The following is an 18,781-nucleotide window of genomic DNA, read 5'->3' as shown; positions in this document are numbered from 1 at the left end:
AGGACAGTAAATAAAGAACAACACTGAAAAACAAGGAATTCCAGACAGGAAACAATCAGGGCCAGCTGACACCTCCCCACAAAGGATTCCCCCAGGCAGGAAGCAGTCAGGCTTTGGACCTGCAAGGCTATACAATACTAATCAAGGTGGAAAATTGAAACATTCATACCTGCCTCAAACAGACAAGAGTTCTTTCTCCCACCCCACTTGCCCAATATCCAACAGAACTCACAACCTCTGAGGATGTCTGCCATAGAGGTGGGCAAAACATCAGGAGAGAATGCTTCTGGAACATGGCCATACAGCCCAGAATACTCACAGCAACCCAGTGATTCCGGCCATGAAAGCCTTCAACAACAAATCAATTTACACTTTCATTTAATGATTAAAATCTGCATGGCTATCAGGCTTGCTAAAGGCCAACAAAGATGGATTTTAATCCGTAGATCTAACAGCTAAGGGTTTATATATCTATGTATCATAATTGATTACCACAACTGGATCTAGAAAGAGGACTGTAAACAAAAAATTAAGTTTGTGTCAAACAAAACTTAGCTTTGTTTTCACAACTATAGAGAGGTGCCAAACAAAACTTGTCAGTTGTTAAGATATGTTACTTTTTTCCCCTGCAGCAGACTAAGTTGGCTACATCCCTGCAAATATCTATGAATGGAGTTGAATAAATAACTTGATTAAAAGAACAGCTTTTTTAATGAGTGCAATAGCATTTGTTTGTCAATGAATTGGCCAGGGAATCTCTTAATATAGATTGGAAAACAGAGCTTGGGAAACTAAGGGTTGTTTGAACAATAACGTTCAAAATACTCCCCACTGGTGGCCTCTTATTTCAGTCAATTTTAAACTATGAGTTTTAAATTTACATTCTATTTGTATTGTATTTTAATCCTTGGACTAGGTGCTTTAATCTATCTATATATATAAATGAGTGATGGCATCACGGCGACCCACAAAACAACAAAACTACAGGCCCCTCAACATCGAAATTTGACAACACAACCCATCATCCATGCCTCTAGGTTGATACAACAAAAATAAAATAAAAATAAAGTCCTACTTAGAGGGAGAGCAATAATTGTTTTTATCCAATTGCTGCCACTTGGAAGGCTAAGCTCCGCCCACTTGGTCTCCTAGCAACCCACTCAGCCCAGTGTTAATAAAAGAATAAAAAATAAAATAAATACAAATAATACAATAAAAATAATTAAAAACACTAAAAATTAATACAATAAAATACTATAACAAAATAACTAAAATAATACAACAAAATAATAAAATATAAAAAATAAAAAGATAAGTTACAATAAAATTAATTTAAAAAATACAAATAACGTCAAATAAAAATTCCACAACAACTTTTAACCAATATCACCACGACTTTGCTACAGCAACGCTTGGCTGAGCACAGCTAGTATATATAAAAGAGTGATGGAATCAGGGCACTGGACAAAACAACAAAACTACAGGCCCCCCAACCTTGAAATTTGACAACACAGCCCATCATCCACGGCTCTAGGTTGATACAACAAAAAGAAAAGAAAAATAAAGTCCTAATTAGAGGGAGAGGAATAATTGTTTTTATCCAATTGTTGCCAGTTAGAGGGCTAAGCTCTGCCCACTTGGTCTCCCAGCAACCCAATAAAAAATAATAAAAAAACACTAAAAAATTAATACAATAAAATACTATTATAACAGAATATAACTAAAAATAATACAAGGAAATAATAAAATATAATAAAAAGATAACTTACAATAAAATCAATTAAAAAATAAAAATAACATCAAATAAAAAATCCACAACAATTTTTAACCAATACCACCACCACTTTGCCACAGCAACGCGTGGCCGGGCACAGCTAGTATATGTATGTATTTCATGGTAGTACATTTGAATTCTGCTGTACCTCACCTTGAGCCCTGAGAAGTGAGTAAAACTATTATTATTATTATTATTATTATTGCCACTCACCTGTGACTGTGCATTGACATTTGCCCCGAAGTTCACCAGTTCCCGCACCACGTCTTCTTGCCCCGCAAGGGCAGCAATGTGCAATGCCGTGTTCCCTTTCTGTAACGGACATCATGTGGGAGACAAACAACAAAGGCAATTTAACCTTGCTTGGCACAAATGCATCTACATTAGATTGCTTGCATAGCAATTTAATGATAAAAACAAAACAAAACCGGGAAACCTTTGGGGAAAGTGCTATCAAGGCCTTCAGGCACCTTTCTATCAACCTGGACACAAAGAGGCAAAAGTATCAACCGATTTGTTTGAATCTAATGCTCAGCTTTTTTGGTGAAATATTTTGGGCAAAGGTAAGGCTCCAATTAGATTTGCATCATAGAGTCAAAGCAATAGGGGAAACTGCATTAGGAGCTGCACCTGGAGCCACTATTTGAGGGACGCCATCTCTAATTACCGTATATACTCGAGTATAAGCCGACCCGAATATAAGCCGAGGCACCTAATTTTACCACAAAGAACCTGGGAAAACATTGACTCCAGTATAAGCCGAGGGTGGTAAATCTCAGAAATAAAAATAGATACCAATAAAACTACATTAATTGAGGCATCAGTAGGTCAAATGTTTTTGAATATTTACATCAAGCTCAAATTTCAGAGAAGACTGTCCAACTCTGAGCAAATCATGATTCTCATCTTCTTCAATGTAAATGGGCTTATGTATCCTTTTAATAATAATAGAGTAAAATAATACATGTAATAATAATAATAATAATAATAATAAATACAGGAAAATAATACATATAATAAATAGAGTAAAAAAACAAATGTACAGTAGAGTCTCACTTATCCAACATATCCACTTATCCAAACGGGCCGGCAGAACATTGGATAAACGAATATGTTGGATAATTAGGAGGGACTAAGGAAAAGCTTATTACACATCAAATTAGGTTATGATTTTACAAATTAAGCACCAAAACATCATGTTTAACAACAAATTTGACAGAAAAAGTAGTTCAATACGCAGTAATGATATGTAGTAATTACTGTATTTATGAATTTAGCACCAAAATATCACAATGTATTGAAAACATTGACTACAAAAATGCGTTGGATAATCCAGAACATTGGATAAGCGAGTGTTGGATAAGTGAGACTGTACTGTATTAATAATAATAAAAATAGAGTAAAATAAATTTAAAAGTAACAACAACAATAGAGTAAAATAATAACTCTAATAATAATAATTAATAGAGTAAAATAATAAATGTAACAATACCAATAATAATAGTGAATGCAATAATAATGCAATAATAATAAGATCAGAGTGAAATAATAAATGTATTAATAATAAAAATAGAGTAAAATAAATGTAAAAGTAACAACAATAATAGAGTAAAATAATAAATCCAATAATAATAATAGAGAAAAATAATAAATGTACCATATATTCTCGAGTATAAGCTGACCCAAATATGAGCCAACCAGAACCCTCAGCTGAGTATAAGCCGAGGGGGGCTTTTTCAGTCTTTAAAAAAGGGCTGAAAAACTAGGCTTATACTCGAGTATATACAGTAAATTACCACGATTCAATGCTACACGATGCTGGGATTTGTAGTTTGGTGAGGCATCAGCATTCTTTGGCAGAGAAGGCTCATGGTTGTGTAAAACTACAGCCCCCATTTTTATCAAAAAATCAACCCCCTCCTCTAATAATAATAATAATAATAATAATAATAATAGCTTGACTGAGTCTCAGCCAAGTTCACTCCCAGTCAAATCCCAAACATTCCTGGGAGGTTCATCTAATTATTTAAACTGGTTTGGCAGGATGTAGCCCAGACCATAGAGGTGGGAGGTTTGAATAGCTGCTAAACTTTATAAAACGTGCTGCATTTTTCAGTATTGAATTATATCCGCTCTTTTGGTGATTACGCTGTTCTGTCATCCATCTGGCCAGGTGAATAAAACTCTGCTATTGCCTTCAAACTTGGTCATGTTTTTCCTGGCTTTCAAAATAGCATGGAGTGCTGGGCAACGGGCCTACACTGCCCCTTGGTGACAGATAGCTGATTTTGTTAACACCAGCCAAGGCAAAGTGGATTCAATCTAAAGCATAGTTTTCTTTTCCATTGCTGGAAATGTTGGTGCTCTAAAACTTTTGTATTTAAAGAAGGAATTCTAAGTAGGCAGCGGTCTGAATTACGGCTCTTGTATAAGGTCTGGTGGATAAATGGCATAAGCACTTTGCATTGTTTTAAACTTTGTATATTGTATTTTATGACTGTTTTAACTGTTTTAACGTTTTAGTTCATTGTGTAACAGTGTAACGGCATCAATTGCCACTTGTAAGCCGCCCTGAGTCCCCTCGGGTGAGAAGGGCAGGGTATAAATAATTTAAATAAATAAATAAACAAATAAACTGTAATGCACATCTTTTTTGGACAAATGACAAACAGTGCACTTTTTGCCGCTGCACAAATATTTTTCCTGGTTTCAGGCTTTTGAAAAATGAGGAGTGCATTAGATTCGATGGCGCATTAGACTCAAAAATATACAGTAATTCCATAATATAGATATGCCTTCAGCATTTAAAGTTTAATATTTGAATGTTGGGGGATGAATTAGATTGTTCTTGGGGTCCTTTCCAACTTTAGGACTCAATGCTTCTATGATTTCATGTGAACGAGCCTTACCTTTGTGGTGGTTTCCAGAACAATCTCCTTGTGCAACAACTCCGCCACCATCTTCACATGCCCCTCCTTGGAGGCCAGGTGCAAAGCATTTAACCCATTCTAGAAAAAGGAGAACATGGGTTAGATTGTATTTGTCATCTCATATGTTACAGGGCCTTCCAGGAGATTTAGGCAGGAAAGGTGCTGAAAAACCATGCAACTGAATATTAAAGGCAAGAGTTTTCATCCACAACATCAGCTACATCATGATGAACTAAGGTACGTGTGCATGAATAATAATAAGGAAAACATGCGTACAATGTGCCATCTTCCCAGTCATCGATTCTGAAAGAAATAATGTTATCTATAACATTGAGGTATTGAGAAATATCAGATAATCACATAAGCTGATAAAAGTTTGGAAAACCACGCAATGAGCAAAGCCAGAGCATTAATGTATCAAATGTACCATGACAAACTTTCAGACAGATTAAAATTATAATATTTTTCTCTTCTTTGCTTCTATATATATAAAAGAGTGAAGGCATCAGGGCAGCGGACAAAACAACAAAACTACAGGCCCCCCAACCTCGAAATTTGACAACACAACACATCATTCACGGCTCTAGGTTGATACAACAAAAAGAAAACAAAAATAAAGTCCTAATTACAGGGAGATGAATAATACTTTTTATCCAATTGCTGCCAGTTTGAAGGCTAAGCTCCACCCACTGGGTCTCCTAGCAACCTACTCAGCCCAGGGGACAGGCACAGTTAGGCCTCTTCCACAGATTATCAGATTTTAACTGGATTATATGGCAGTGTAGACTCAAGGCCCTTCCAAACAGCTATATAACCTATTTAGAATCTTATATTATCTGCTTTGAACTGGATTATCTTGAGTCCACACTGCCATATAATCCACTTCAGTGTGCATACTAAACATAAAGACAACCATACAACAGACATTCAATACCACCACTACCTCAACAATTTCTCACCAACACCACCAGACAATGCCACAGCATAGTATTATATAATCACAGAAAATAATTCTTTTAAAAATAAAGAAGTCCCTTAATCTTCTAATTTATTTTGCCTTTAACTAATCTCTGCTATTAACCAAACCAATTCAATGTTGAAGGCATCTCAAATGAATAGTTATGGACTCAGCTCTTTCTGCTGCCGGTTCCAGCTTTGGAAACAATAAGAATCATGTAGCAGTCCGAGACCGGAGTTTGATTCCCCACTTGGTCATTGAAACACACTAGATTACTTTAGGTAGGTCACATACTCTCAATTTCACAAAACCCCATAATAGAGCTGCCTTAGGATCGCCGTGAGCTGAACATGACTTGAAGGCAAACAACAATAACTGAGACAGCATTGCTCAACTCTCTCTAGCATCCAAAATAATTAAACTAAGGCTATTGTACTCTGGACGCGTTGTGAGATGATGCAACTCACTAGAAAAGATGATAATGCATGGAAATGTTAAACTTGGTAGGAAAAAATAACGCTGCGTTACAGGCGCACTGATTCAGTCAAATGAGCCACAATCCTGAGTCTGCAGGACTGTTGCTATCTTGACATTCTCTCATTCGTAAGGTTGCCATAATTCAAAACTGACTTTTGAATAAGAACAATAACATATGTGAACCACAGTGTCGTGTTCTCTTCTCCCAGTTGTGCTGTGGGTCAGTCTTCCACGGGAAAAAGCACCGAGACACACGCTGGTAGATTCCAACAGATTTTATTGTACCGAATACAGTAGAGTCTCACTAATCCAAGCCTCGCTTGTCCAAGCCTCTGGATAATCCAAGCCATTTTTGTAGTCAATGTTTCCAATATATCGTGATATTTTGGTGCTAAATTCGTAAATACAGTAATTACAACATAACATTACTGCGTATTGAACTACTTTTTCTGTCAAATTTGTTGTATAACATGAAGTTTTGGTGCTTAATTTGTAAAATCATAATCTAATTTGATGTTTAATAGGCTTTTCCTTGATCAGTCCTTATAATCCAAGATATTCGCTTATCCAAGCTTCTGCCGGCCCGTTTAGCTTGGATTAGTGAGACTCTACTGTACCAGAACCTTCTCTTTGGCCCACTTATATAGGGGCTGTTGCATACCAGAGGGTAATTAAGGTTTTATGGCTGGCATCTGTAATTTGTCAAAGATCGGAGATCATGACACACAGTTGCAGAGCAGAGGTTAATGTTAACATTGGTTTGAAATAATACCAGTGACATGTCTGTTTGTCCCAATCGATCTCCAAACTGTTGGGATTTCTAGCAATCATGCATGCATTTAAAGTAGTATGGTTTATGTAGTTTGCCTTGCCTGTTTGTAGTAACTTGCATTCCAAGTTTTATGGCACCTAGGGAGCATCCTTTGTGAACATGCCACTAGTCACGTAGACATTAGGATTTGGGTATATAAAGGGGGCTTTCTTTGTTCTCAAACACACGAGCACACACACTTTTCTACCACTCTTCTACTTTCCACGATGTTTAGAGAGATGTAGTATCCTGATGAAGATAGGCCATGCATGATCCCGGCCTATGATATATTTTCCTGTATCCTGAACTATATTCTTTGGAACTAAGATGTTTTACCTGTATGACCAACCTCATACATGCTTGTAAGTAAAAATACTTTTACTACAGTAGAGTCTCACTTATCCAACATAAACGGGCAGACAGAATGTTGGATAAGCGAACATGTTGGATAATAAGGAGGCATTAAGGAAAAGCCTATTAAACATCAAATTAGGTTATGATTTTACAAATTAAGCACCAAAACATTATGTTATACAACAAATTTGACAGAAAAAGTAGTTCAGTGCGCAGTAATGCTATGTAGTAATTACAGTAGAGTCTCACTTATCCAACACTCGCTTATCCAACGTTCTGGATTATCCAACGCATTTTTGTAGTCAATGTTTTCAATACATCATGATATTTTTGTGCTAAATTCATAAATATAGTAATTACTACGTAGCATTATTGTATATTGAACTACTTTTTCTATCAAATTTGTTGTATAACATGATGTTTTGGTGCTTAATTTGTAAAAACATAACCTATTTTGATGTTTAATAGGCTTTTTCTTAATCTCTTCTTATTATCCAACATACTCGCTTATCCAACATTCTGCCGGCCCGTTTATGTTGGATAAGTGAGACTCTACTGTACTGTATTTACGAATTTAGCACCAAAATATCATGATGTATTCAAAACAGTGACTACAAAAATGTGTTGGATAATCCAGAACATTGGATAAGCGAGTGTTCGATAAGTAAGACTCTACTGTATTTTAATTTTGGTGTCTCCGATGCTTATTTTATGCACATGACTCTTTAAAGGGAAAGGGGGGCTGGTTATTTGTCTTTTTTCACCTCTGCTCAAATAAACGCCTAGTCTTCTCTGTTTTTGGCTATTCTGCTCCAATATCTAACCATATCATAACCTAACAGCTATGCATATACAGTAGAGTCTCACTTATCCAACACTCGCTTATCCAACGTTCTGGATTATCCAACGCATTTTTGTAGTCAATATTTTCAATATATCGTGATATTTTGGTGCTAAATTCATAAATACAATAATTACTACATGGCATTACTGCGTATTGAACTACTTTTTCTGCTGAATTTGTTGTCTAACATGATGTTTTGGTGCTTCATTTGTAAAATCATAACCTAATTTGATGTTTAATAGGCTTTTCCTTAATGCCTTCTTATTATCCAACATATTCGCCTATCCAACATTCTGCCGGCCCATTTATGTTGGATAAGTGAGACTCTACTGCAGGGGTCCCCAAACTAAGGCCCGGGGGCCGGATGCGGCCCTCCAAGGTCATTTACCTGGCCCCTACCCTCTGTTTTATAATATAATATTTTATATCAGTTTTAATAATATAATATATATACATATAATATTGATAAAAATATTATAATGTTATACAATATAATACTAATAATAATACAATATAATAATATTAATTTGTATGTTATATATTACATATAATAATACAGTATAGTGGTATAGTTCAATGTATAGTAATATATAATGCTAATATTGTGCTATGCTAATAATATAATATATTGTATGTACATACAGCTGCTCTGAGTCCCCTTCGGGGTGAGAAGGGTGGGGTATAAATGTAGTAAATAAATGTAGTAAATAAATAAAGGAATAATTTTAGACTCAGGCTCGCCCAAAGTCTGACATGACTTGAAGGCACACAACAACAACAACAACAACAACCCTAATTAACTTGACTGTCTCATTGGCCAGAAGCAGGTCCACACTTTCCATTGAAATCCTGATAGAATTATGTTGGTTAAAATTGTTTTCATTTTTAAATATTGTATTTTTCTTTCATTGTTGTTGTTGTTTTGCACTACAAATAAGACATGTGCAGTGTGCATAGGAATTTTTTTTCCAAATTATAATTCGGCCCCTCCACAGTCTGAAGGATTGTGGACCGGCCCTCTGCTTAAAAAGTTTGGGGACCCCTGCTCTACTGTATAAACCTAATACAAACACTATATAATTTAATGCATGAAAGCAATCCTCTGCTCCAGCAAACAACTGCAAGCTCTGCATTTATGTTCACACTCAAACCTTATTTCCTCCCAGCTAGATCCAGACATTTGAAAAGTAGCTGGAGTCCTTTTCTCCCTGTTGTCCAGTGATATATGACAGATGCAAAATATAAATGCTTGACCGCCGATGGTGATGAGGAAGAGGAGGAGGAGATGGATGGATGGATGGATGGAACCCAGGCTGGTGAAGATGGCGACCGGATGGGATGCTATGGCCTCGCTCGGCTGTGTGTGAGGAGCATACAGGGCTTGTGGGCTAGGTCTGACCACACGCATCCCTCTTTTATCGCATACAGGACACGTGAGGTTGGACCTTGACCACAAGTGTGATGATGTCCCCCAAGATGGAAAAGGCAAGGATGCGATCGTGGGAGGATGGCGGGAAGGCAGCCCGGTCTTCACAGAATTTCCCACAAAAGGTAGGCAGTCAAGACAACTCGCAAGCGGCGGGGTAGGATGCACAATCTGATGTAGACGCAGACATGGGTACAGAATTCAGGCACACAATGGCAGAACATTATCCCTCCTTGCTGCTTCTCCCATCCGCTAACAATGATCATAACTTTATTACAGTCCATGGACCCACAGCTGTTAAGTGAATAACATACAAGAGTTTACAGAACAGTCAAACTGTGGAAATTATCTGTTGAGGTTATGTGCCTTCAAGCCAACTTATGTCAACTCTTATCATTGGGTTCGCACACAGGCTCAACTTTGGTGCAAACTTGGCACTAATCAAAACGGCAAATGTAAAACTCATGAATGTGGAAAGCAAGCTCTATGTACCTGTTTTTATTTTATTGTTATATTGTTATTGTTTTGCTTTATATTATTTATTGATTTTATTATTTATTTACAGGATTTTTATATTCCGCCCTTCTTTCTCACCCCGAAGGGGACTCAGGGCGGATCACATTATATACATATAGGGCAAACATTCAATGCCCATATACACATAGAACTGAGACAGAGACAGACGCAGAGGCAATTTAACCTTCTCCTGAGGGGATATTCAATTCTGGCCACAGGGAGGAGCAGCTACTTCATCATCCACTGTGACGGCACTTCCTCATTCCAACGTCGTAAATTAGTTACATTTGTCTCCCCACTTTATAAGTGGTACCTTATTTCCTACTTGATAGATGCAACTATCTTTCAGGTTGCTAGGTCAGCAACAAGCAGGGGCTATTTTTTTATTTTTTAATTGACGGGTGCTCACCCCACCACAGGCTGGCCTCGAACTCATGACCTCATGGTCAGAGTGATTTATTGCAGCAGGCTGCTCACCAGCCTGCGCCACAGCCCGGTGGTGTTTATACCTTGTTTTGTTTTGGGCTTGGCCCGGTGTTAGCTGCCCCGAGTCCCTTCGGGGAGATGGCTGGCGGGATACAAAAATAATTTATTATTATTATTATTATTATTATTATTATTATTATTATTATTATTATTATTAGCTTATGCAGAGGGACAAGGGGAGGGATTCCCAGGGCTTTTGTTTCCTGCGGCAAAGAGCAAACGGCAGGACTGATCCTACAATGATCAGGTCAGCTGAACCCTATGTCAACATTGGCAACAAGGCTGCACAATGGAGGCATCAGGCTTGGAGTCAGCAGAGCCAATGATATGGCCCAGCCTACTTTTTCGTAACAACAATCTTCTGTTTCTCCAAATCCACTCTCTAGTATCTGCTGACTAAAGTACTCATCTAGTTTTGCCCAATGGTTGGCTAGCCTTTGTCAAAATGACCGTCATGCCTTCCGGATGTGTCTCCTGTAGTTTTAGGATCATTGCGGAGGATATATCTGTAATTCCCCTCACAAAGGACACACCTGTCTTGCTTTGCCATTTACAATGAAGGATATCCTAAGCGATCTTTTTGGCTCGACAATACTCGTGCCAAATCCTCTCCTAACAATACTTCTAATGAAAATTAAAATGAACAAAATCTGGCTACCAGTATTTTAAAAAACTCCAAAAACTGAACAGTAAATAAGGAGCAACATTCTGAAAACAGAAGAATCCCAGACATGAATCAATCAGGGGCAGCTAACGACTCTGAACAAAGGATTCCCCCAGGCCAGGACAAGAAGCTTGGAAGGCCATTTAATGCTAATCAAGGTGATTAATTACAACATTCACACTGGCCTCCAACAGACAAAAGTTCTTTCTCCCGCCCTGGACCTTCCACGAATATAGAAACCTTCCTTGCTTAGTTTCTCCATCCGAGGATGCGTGCCCTAGAGGTGGGTGAAACGTCAGGAGAGAATACTTCTGAAACATGACCATACAGCCTGGAAAACACACAACAACCCTGTGATTCCGGCCATGAAAGCCTTCGACAACATGGTTCACTGTAGGCTTTTGTTTTTAGTCCTTGGTGTCTCGACTCAGAAACTGCACACATTTTTGCTTCTGGTTCTGGGACATAAAATTGTTCCAATTTCTGGGGGTCACGGTGGGTCTAAACCAGTGATGGCCAACCTATCACATGCGTGTCAGCACTGACACGCCTAGCCATTTTTGGTGACACGCTGCTGCATGCAGATTGATTGGATGACTATGTCTTTTGTGGCCAAATTCGGTGTGATTTGGTCGAGTGGTTTTGTTGTTTACTCCATGGGAATTATGAACATTACATTTATATATATATGTGTGTGTGTGTGTATGTATATATATATATATATATATATATAATTATATCATTCTATTATTATTGTAGTATATTATCATATGATTACTATTACATTATTATTATACTAGCTGTGCCCGTCCACGCGTTGCTGTGGCAAAGTATGGTGGTATGGGAAATAAAGTATTGAGGAATTGGTGGTAGTTAAGGTAAAGGGTTCCCTGGGCTGAGTGGGTTGCTAGGAGACATAGTGAGTGGAGCTTAGCCTTCTGGGTTATATAGCTGTGTGGAAGGGTCTTGAGTCTACACTGCCATATAATCCAGTTCAAATCTGATAATCTGTGGAAGAGGCCTAAGTGAGGCCTAACTGTGCCTGTCCCCTGGGCTGAGTAGGTTGCTAGGAGACCAAGTGGGTGGAGCTTAGCCTTCAAACTGGCAGCAATTGGATAAAAGCTATTATTCCTCTCCCTGTAATTAGGACTTTATTTTTCTTTTCTTTTTGTTGTATCAACCCAGAGCCATGAATGATGGTTGTGTTGTCAAATTTCGAGGTTGGGGGGCCTGTAGTTTTGTTGTTTTGTCCGCTGCCCTGTTGCCATCACTCTTTTATATATATAGACTAGCTGTGCCCGGCAACACATTGCTGTGGTAAAGTATGGTGATATGGGAAATAAAGTATTGAGGAATTGGTGGTAGTTAAGGTAAAGGGTCCCCTGGGCTGAGTGGGTTGCTAGGAGACCAAGTGGGCGGAGCTTAGCCTTCTAACTGGCAGCAATTGGATAAAAAAAATTATTCCTCTCCCTCTAATTAGGACTTTATTTTTCTTTCCTTTTTGTTGTATCAACCTAGAGGCATGGATGAGGGGTTGTGCTGTCAATTTTTGAGGTTGTGGGGTGTTTACTTTTGTTATTTTGTCTGCTGCTGTGATGCCATCACTTTTCTATATATATAGATTATTCATTATTCATACCTACATTGACACTAGAATAGAGAGAAATCAGCATGGAAACTGCAAGAGGTACCATAGATGGTTGTACATGGAAATAATGGTAGTAAATAGTTTTTGATTTATTAAATACAGTTATATATTACAACTAGCTGTGCCCGGCCACGCGTTGCTGTGGCGAAGTCTGGTGGTATGGGAAATAAAGTATTGAGGAATTGGTAGTAGTTAAGGTAAAGGGTAAAGGTTTTCTCCTGACATTAAGTCCAGTTGTGTCCGACTGCACACTGAAGTGGATTATATGGCAGTGTGGAGTCAAGATAATCCAGTTCAAAGCAGATAATATAAGATTATAAATGGGTTATATAGCTGTGTGGAAGGGTCTTGAGTCTACACTGCCATATAATCCAGTTCAAATCTGATAATCTGTGGAAGAGGCCTAAGTGAGGCCTAACTGTGCCTGTCCCCTGGGCTGAGTAGGTTGCTAGGAGACCAAGTGGGTGGAGCTTAGCCTTCAAACTGGCAGCAATTGGATAAAAGTTATTATTCCTCTCCCTGTAATTAGGACTTTATTTTTCTTTTCTTTTTGTTGTATCAACCCAGAGCCATGAATGATGGGTTGTGTTGTCAAATTTCGAGGTTGGGGGGCCTGTAGTTTTGTTGTTTTGTCCGCTGCCCTGATGCCATCACTCTTTTATATATATAGACTAGCTGTGCCCGGCAACGCGTTGCTGTGGTAAAGTATGGTGGTATGGGAAATAAAGTATTGAGGAATTGGTGGTAGTTAAGGTAAAGGGTTCCCTGGGCTGAGTGGGTTGCTAGGAGACATAGTGAGTGGAGCTTAGCCTTCTAAATGGCAGCAATTGGATAAAAACAATTATTCCTCTCCCTCTAATTAGGACTTTATTTTTCTTTTCTTTTTGTTGTATCAACCTAGACGCGTGGATGATGGGTTGTGTTGTCAAATTTCGAGGTTGGGGGGCCTGTAGTTTTGTTGTTTTGTCCGCTGCCCTGATGCCATCACTCTTTTATATATATAGACTAGCTGTGCCCGGCCACGTGTTGCTGTGGCAAAGTATGGTGGTATGGGAAATAAAGTATTGAGGAATTGGTGGTAGTTAAGGTAAAGGGTCCCCTGGGCTGAGTGGGTTGCTAGGAGACATAGTGAGTGGAGCTTAGCCTTCTAACTGGCAGTAATTGGATAAAAACAATTATTCCTTTCCCTCTAATTAGGACTTTATTTTTCTTTCCTTTTTGTTGTATCAACCTAGAGGCATGGATGAGGGGTTGTGCTGTCAATTTTTGAGGTTGTGGCGTGTTTACTTTTGTTGTTTTGTCTGCTGCTTTGATGCCATCACTCTTTTATATATATAGATTATAAATTTTTGTTATTTATATTTAATTATTTAATTTTCTTGAAGTGACACATCACCCAAGTCATGCTAGGTTTTTTTTTTGGTGAATTTTGACACACCAAGCGCAAAAGGTTGCCCATCATTGGTCTAAACACAGCTCTTTTCCAAGAAGGAGCCAGGAGAGTGGTCATGGCTTGCTCAGCACAGCAACGGAGTTTGCAAAAGCCCTGCAGGCTTCAGTTTATCGATCTGTTCCCGTACGCGGCCTGCAGCTTTCCAGTTGCATTAGGCGCTCGTCCAGGATATTTCATTTGCTCCTTGGCTTGAGAGGACGGCAATGGCTCCGCCTAATAGGGCCAGGCCCTTGTGTCCTTATTGCTTCTGCGTTCAGCACATCATCATGGGAAATGTCACATTAATGTGCTCCGAGAGGCTCTTAAGAGATGGATTCTTTCCTTCCCTGTGGATAATGAGCAAAAGCATCCACCCAGAAGTTTCCAAGTGCAGGCTCCACTGGAAAGAAGAATGGGCCTGTCTTTAACACGGGATGTTTGCTTAGGTCCGGTCAGACAGACTGACCATTGGCATGAGATTAGGAGTATTGTGTTGTCGAAGGCTTTCATGGCTAGAATCACAGGGTTGTTGTGTGTTTTCCAGGCTGTATTATGGCCATGTTCCAGAAGTATTCTCTCCTGACGTTTCACACACATCTATGGCAGGCATCCTCCGAGGTTGTGAGGTATATGGAGAAACTAAGCAAGGAAGGTTTATATATCTGTGGAAGGTCCAGGGTGGGGGAAAGAATGTTATAATTCATGGTTTTATAGAGTCTAATTAGAGTTTTAATTGATGTGGTACTGTTTTATTGTTTATTAATATGTCGTCGTTTTATTGAATGTATTTTGGGCAACGTAATTTGCCGACTATTGTAAGCCACCCTGAGTCCCTCCGGGTGAAAAGGGCGGGGTGATGTAAATAAATAAATAAATAAAACTTTGTTCAGAGTCGTTAGCTGTCCCTGATTGATTCATGTCTGGAATTCTTCTGTTTTCAAAGTGCTGCTCCTTATGTACTGTTCTGATTTTAGAATGTTTTAATACAGGTATTAAAACCAGAGCAACACTCTGAAAACAGAAGAATTCCAGACATGAATCAATCAGAGGCAGCTAACGACTCTGAACAAAGGATTCCCCCAGGCCAGGAATTCCCCCATGGGCCATCTAGTCCAATCCCCTGCCATACATAAGGGGCTGGGATTAGCACAGCGAGTTAAACTGCTGTGCTGCAGAAAAATCCTGCCGATCAAAATATTGAGAGTTTAAGCCCGGGTTGGGGTGAGCACCCGTCGTTAGCACCAGTTCACCTGCCCACCTAGTGGGTCGAAAGCAGAAATGTGAGTAAATAAATAGGTACTGCTTTTAGCAGGGAGGTAATAAAAGGCGCTCTTAAGGACGTCCATTGGGAAGAAGCTCCTCAGCATGGCAGGAGTCAAGCACAGCCTCCAAGATTCTGGAAATAAGATGGGAAAAACTGCATTTATCTCTGTCTGTGTTGCCTGTAGTTGTTAGGTAAAGGTTTCCCTTGACTTTAAGTCCAGTCATGTCTGACTCTGGGGGTTGGTGCTCATCTCCATTTCTAAGCCGAAGAGCCGGCGTTGTCCATAGACTCCTCCAAGTCATGTGGCCGGCATGACTGCATGGAGCGCCGTTACCTTCCGCCTGAGCGGTACCTATTGATCTACTCACATTGGCATGTTTTCGAACTGCTAGGTTGGCAGAAGCTAGAGCTAACAGTGGGCGCTCACTCCGCTCCCAGGATTTGAACCTGGGACCTTTCAATCTGCAAGTTCAGCAGCTCAGTGCTTTAACACACTTCGCCACCGGAGTCTCTCTGTCCTTGTTAAGCAGGGTTTTTCTTCAAAAACAAAACAGGGCTGGAAATGATCCACCCAAGCGCTTTATTGGATTGTGAAGGCTTCCCTATCGCCGCCGCTTCCGGAATTGTAATTTTCCAATTAGGTAGGCAATTAACTCCTTTGAAAGCTCATGTTCCCTCTGTAAAACGCCTTTTCAAAAAGTGCCACTGTGCTCTTTTTAATAAGATCAGCAATAAAGATTGACCCGGCAGAAGCTCCAATTAAGTCAATCCCCGCCGAGCGAGCGAAAGCCTTGTGTCTCCTTCTTCTTCTTCTCAGGAAGAGAAATCCAACCTGAGAAAGGCGGATTTTCTCGCCTGGAACGAGCAACTTATGGAAACACATTGAGATGCATGTTCAGCCCTTGAGATAACATACAACCGATATTCCTGGATGGATGCACCAAAGGCAACACAACCCAATTAAATCCCTCCTTCTGTCCTATTAAGTGATGAGAAGCCAAGGAGGGCATTGAAAAACTGTTTATTTCTGACCAGTGAAGAGGAAGGAAATTCGCCCGGGAGCGGAGCCTTATTTTCAACAGCCGTGCATTGGGATGGAGGGATGCTGGCTTGCTGTGAGTTTTCCAGGCTGTATTGCCATATTCCTGAAGCATTTTCTCCTGACGTTTTGCCCACATCTATGGCAGGCATCCTCAGAGGTTGTGAGGTCTGTTGGTAACTAGGCATGTTCTGTCACGCGCTGGGCCTGTGACTGATTGTCTATTATATAGGACGTACGGTTTACGCCCAGCGGGAAGCCAGGGGCCTAAAGAAGGGTTGTTGAGGAATTTCCCTGAAAAGATGGCCTTGAAGTCTTTAAAGAAATAACAGTCTTTATTGACAAACAAATAATAAATCTTCAAGGAGTCTTGTCCCCACAGGACAGGTGATTGGCTTTGAATAACTGTGAAAACCCTCTTACAACCCCTCCCAGGCTATCTATATCTGGGCCTAGCTGGTCTGGGACCCACTGCCGACTCCAAGTGCATCTGGTTGTCGAGTGGACCTACCAGCCAAGGCTTGCAGATGTTTCTGTGCTGTTGTTCTGTATCCCCGGACGGTCTTTATCCCTGGTGTTCTGTAGATATGAAGCTTTTCTACGGGACGAGCTGGTCTACGTCCTATAGCTGAGCTTCCTAAGTGAGACTAACTTAAAAATGGATCCTTCCCTCCCAGAGCCCTGAACAAGGGGCGGAACCAAACTTAATGGTGATTGACAGGCGGCCTGTCCTATGATTGCAAACTTTTGCAAAAAGAAAATAAAGTTGAAGTTTCTGGTACAGCTGTACCAGCACAAGGCAAGTGGGGTTTATATATCTGTGGAATGTCCAGGGTGGGAGAAAGAACTCTTGTCTATATGAATGTTGCAATTGTTCAGCTTGATTAGCATTGACTAGCCTTGCAGCTTCAAAGCCTGGCTGCTTCCTGCACGAATCACAGAACATGAAAGGCACTGCAGACTAATTCAGTCAGAGAAGTCAGCCATCGCAGAGCACTTGATGAACCAACCTGGACACAGCATATTACAGTAGAGTCTCACTTATCCAACACTCGCTTATCCAACATTCTGGATTATCCAACGCATTTTTGTAGACAATGTTTTCAATATATCATGATATTTTGGTACAGTAGAGTCTCACTTATCCAAGCTAAACGGGCCAGCTTGGATAAGTGAGACTCTACTGTATTATTATTATTATTATTATTATTATTATTATTATTATTATTCTCCTTAGAAATATCTGCCCGACACGCTAGAGTTTTTATCCGAAACGGTCCCTTATCTGTGGTTCTTTAATATTCACCATCTCCTTATAAAACACTGTGATCATTACTGCTTTTATTTTTGTCATGTGAGAGTTTAGTTTCTTATGAGTTTTATTGTGTTCCTTTTTATTATGCATGTCAGCCTCTGGTTACGGATCAGATGAATCAGAAACAACTAAATAAGTAAGTGAAACTGAAGAGTGGCGTGAAATATTACACAGGCCCAAAGAAACCGATGGAAAAGAAGAGTAATCACTCCTTATTCAAAGCTAACTAAAGAAGGAGCAAATCTCCATTTCCTAACTTTGCTTAAAGACTGAGAACTGTCCCAGCAATAAGGCTAGGGTTTGTAGTTTGAAGAGGCACCAGGCATATATTACCGTATATACTCGAGCATAAGCCTAATTTTTCAGCCCTTTTTTAGGACTGAAAAAAACCCTCCTCAGCTTATACTCAGGTGAGGGTCCTGGTCAGCTTATACTAGAGTATATATAGGTATATTTATTATTTTTCTCTATTATTATTGGTATTATTACATTTATTATTTTACTCTATTATTATTATTACATTTATTACTCTATAATTGTTACTTTTACATTTATTTTACTCTATTTTTTTATTATTAATACATTTATTATTTTACTCTATTATTACATTTATTACTTTACTCTATTTATTATTATTACATTTATTACTTCACTCTATTATTATTAAAAGGATACATAAGCACATTTACATTGAAGAAGATGAAAATAATGATTTAATCAGAGTGGGACAGTCATATGTGAAATTACAGTTTTATGTAAAGATTCAAAAACATTTAAACTACTGATGCCTCAAAGTAATTCTATCGGTATCTGTTTTTATTTCTGAAATTTACCACTCTTGGC

The 18,781-nt window shown here is 39.1% G+C and overlaps 1 protein-coding gene and 1 non-coding gene across 11 annotated transcripts in view; both read right to left on the bottom strand.

Moving 5' to 3' along the window:
* ank1 (ankyrin 1) overlaps positions 1 to 18,781 on the bottom strand; it is a 232,977-nt gene that overhangs the window by 117,734 nt on the left and 96,462 nt on the right. For all 10 annotated transcript variants that reach the window (XR_010000500.1, XM_062961437.1, XM_062961428.1 and 7 more), the window contains 2 exons: positions 4,684 to 4,782; positions 1,988 to 2,086 (listed from right to left, as the gene is read on the bottom strand). Coding sequence is in view for 9 of the 10 variants with exons in the window: in XM_062961437.1 (XP_062817507.1) it covers positions 1,988 to 2,086; positions 4,684 to 4,782 (198 nt within the window). In the remaining variant the exon portion in view is untranslated. The remainder of the gene's footprint in view (positions 1 to 1,987; positions 2,087 to 4,683; positions 4,783 to 18,781) is intronic.
* Positions 9,520 to 9,618, bottom strand: mir2188 (microRNA mir-2188). The gene has a single exon (NR_129929.1). It is a non-coding gene; the product is annotated as a microRNA mir-2188 (primary transcript).

This window comes from Anolis carolinensis, unplaced genomic scaffold (genome assembly GCF_035594765.1).
Source record: "Anolis carolinensis isolate JA03-04 unplaced genomic scaffold, rAnoCar3.1.pri scaffold_8, whole genome shotgun sequence".
Taxonomy (NCBI): Eukaryota; Metazoa; Chordata; class Lepidosauria; order Squamata; family Dactyloidae; genus Anolis; species Anolis carolinensis.
The sequence above is the reverse complement of the archived record's forward strand: the minus strand, read 5'-3'. Positions and strand labels throughout refer to the sequence as shown.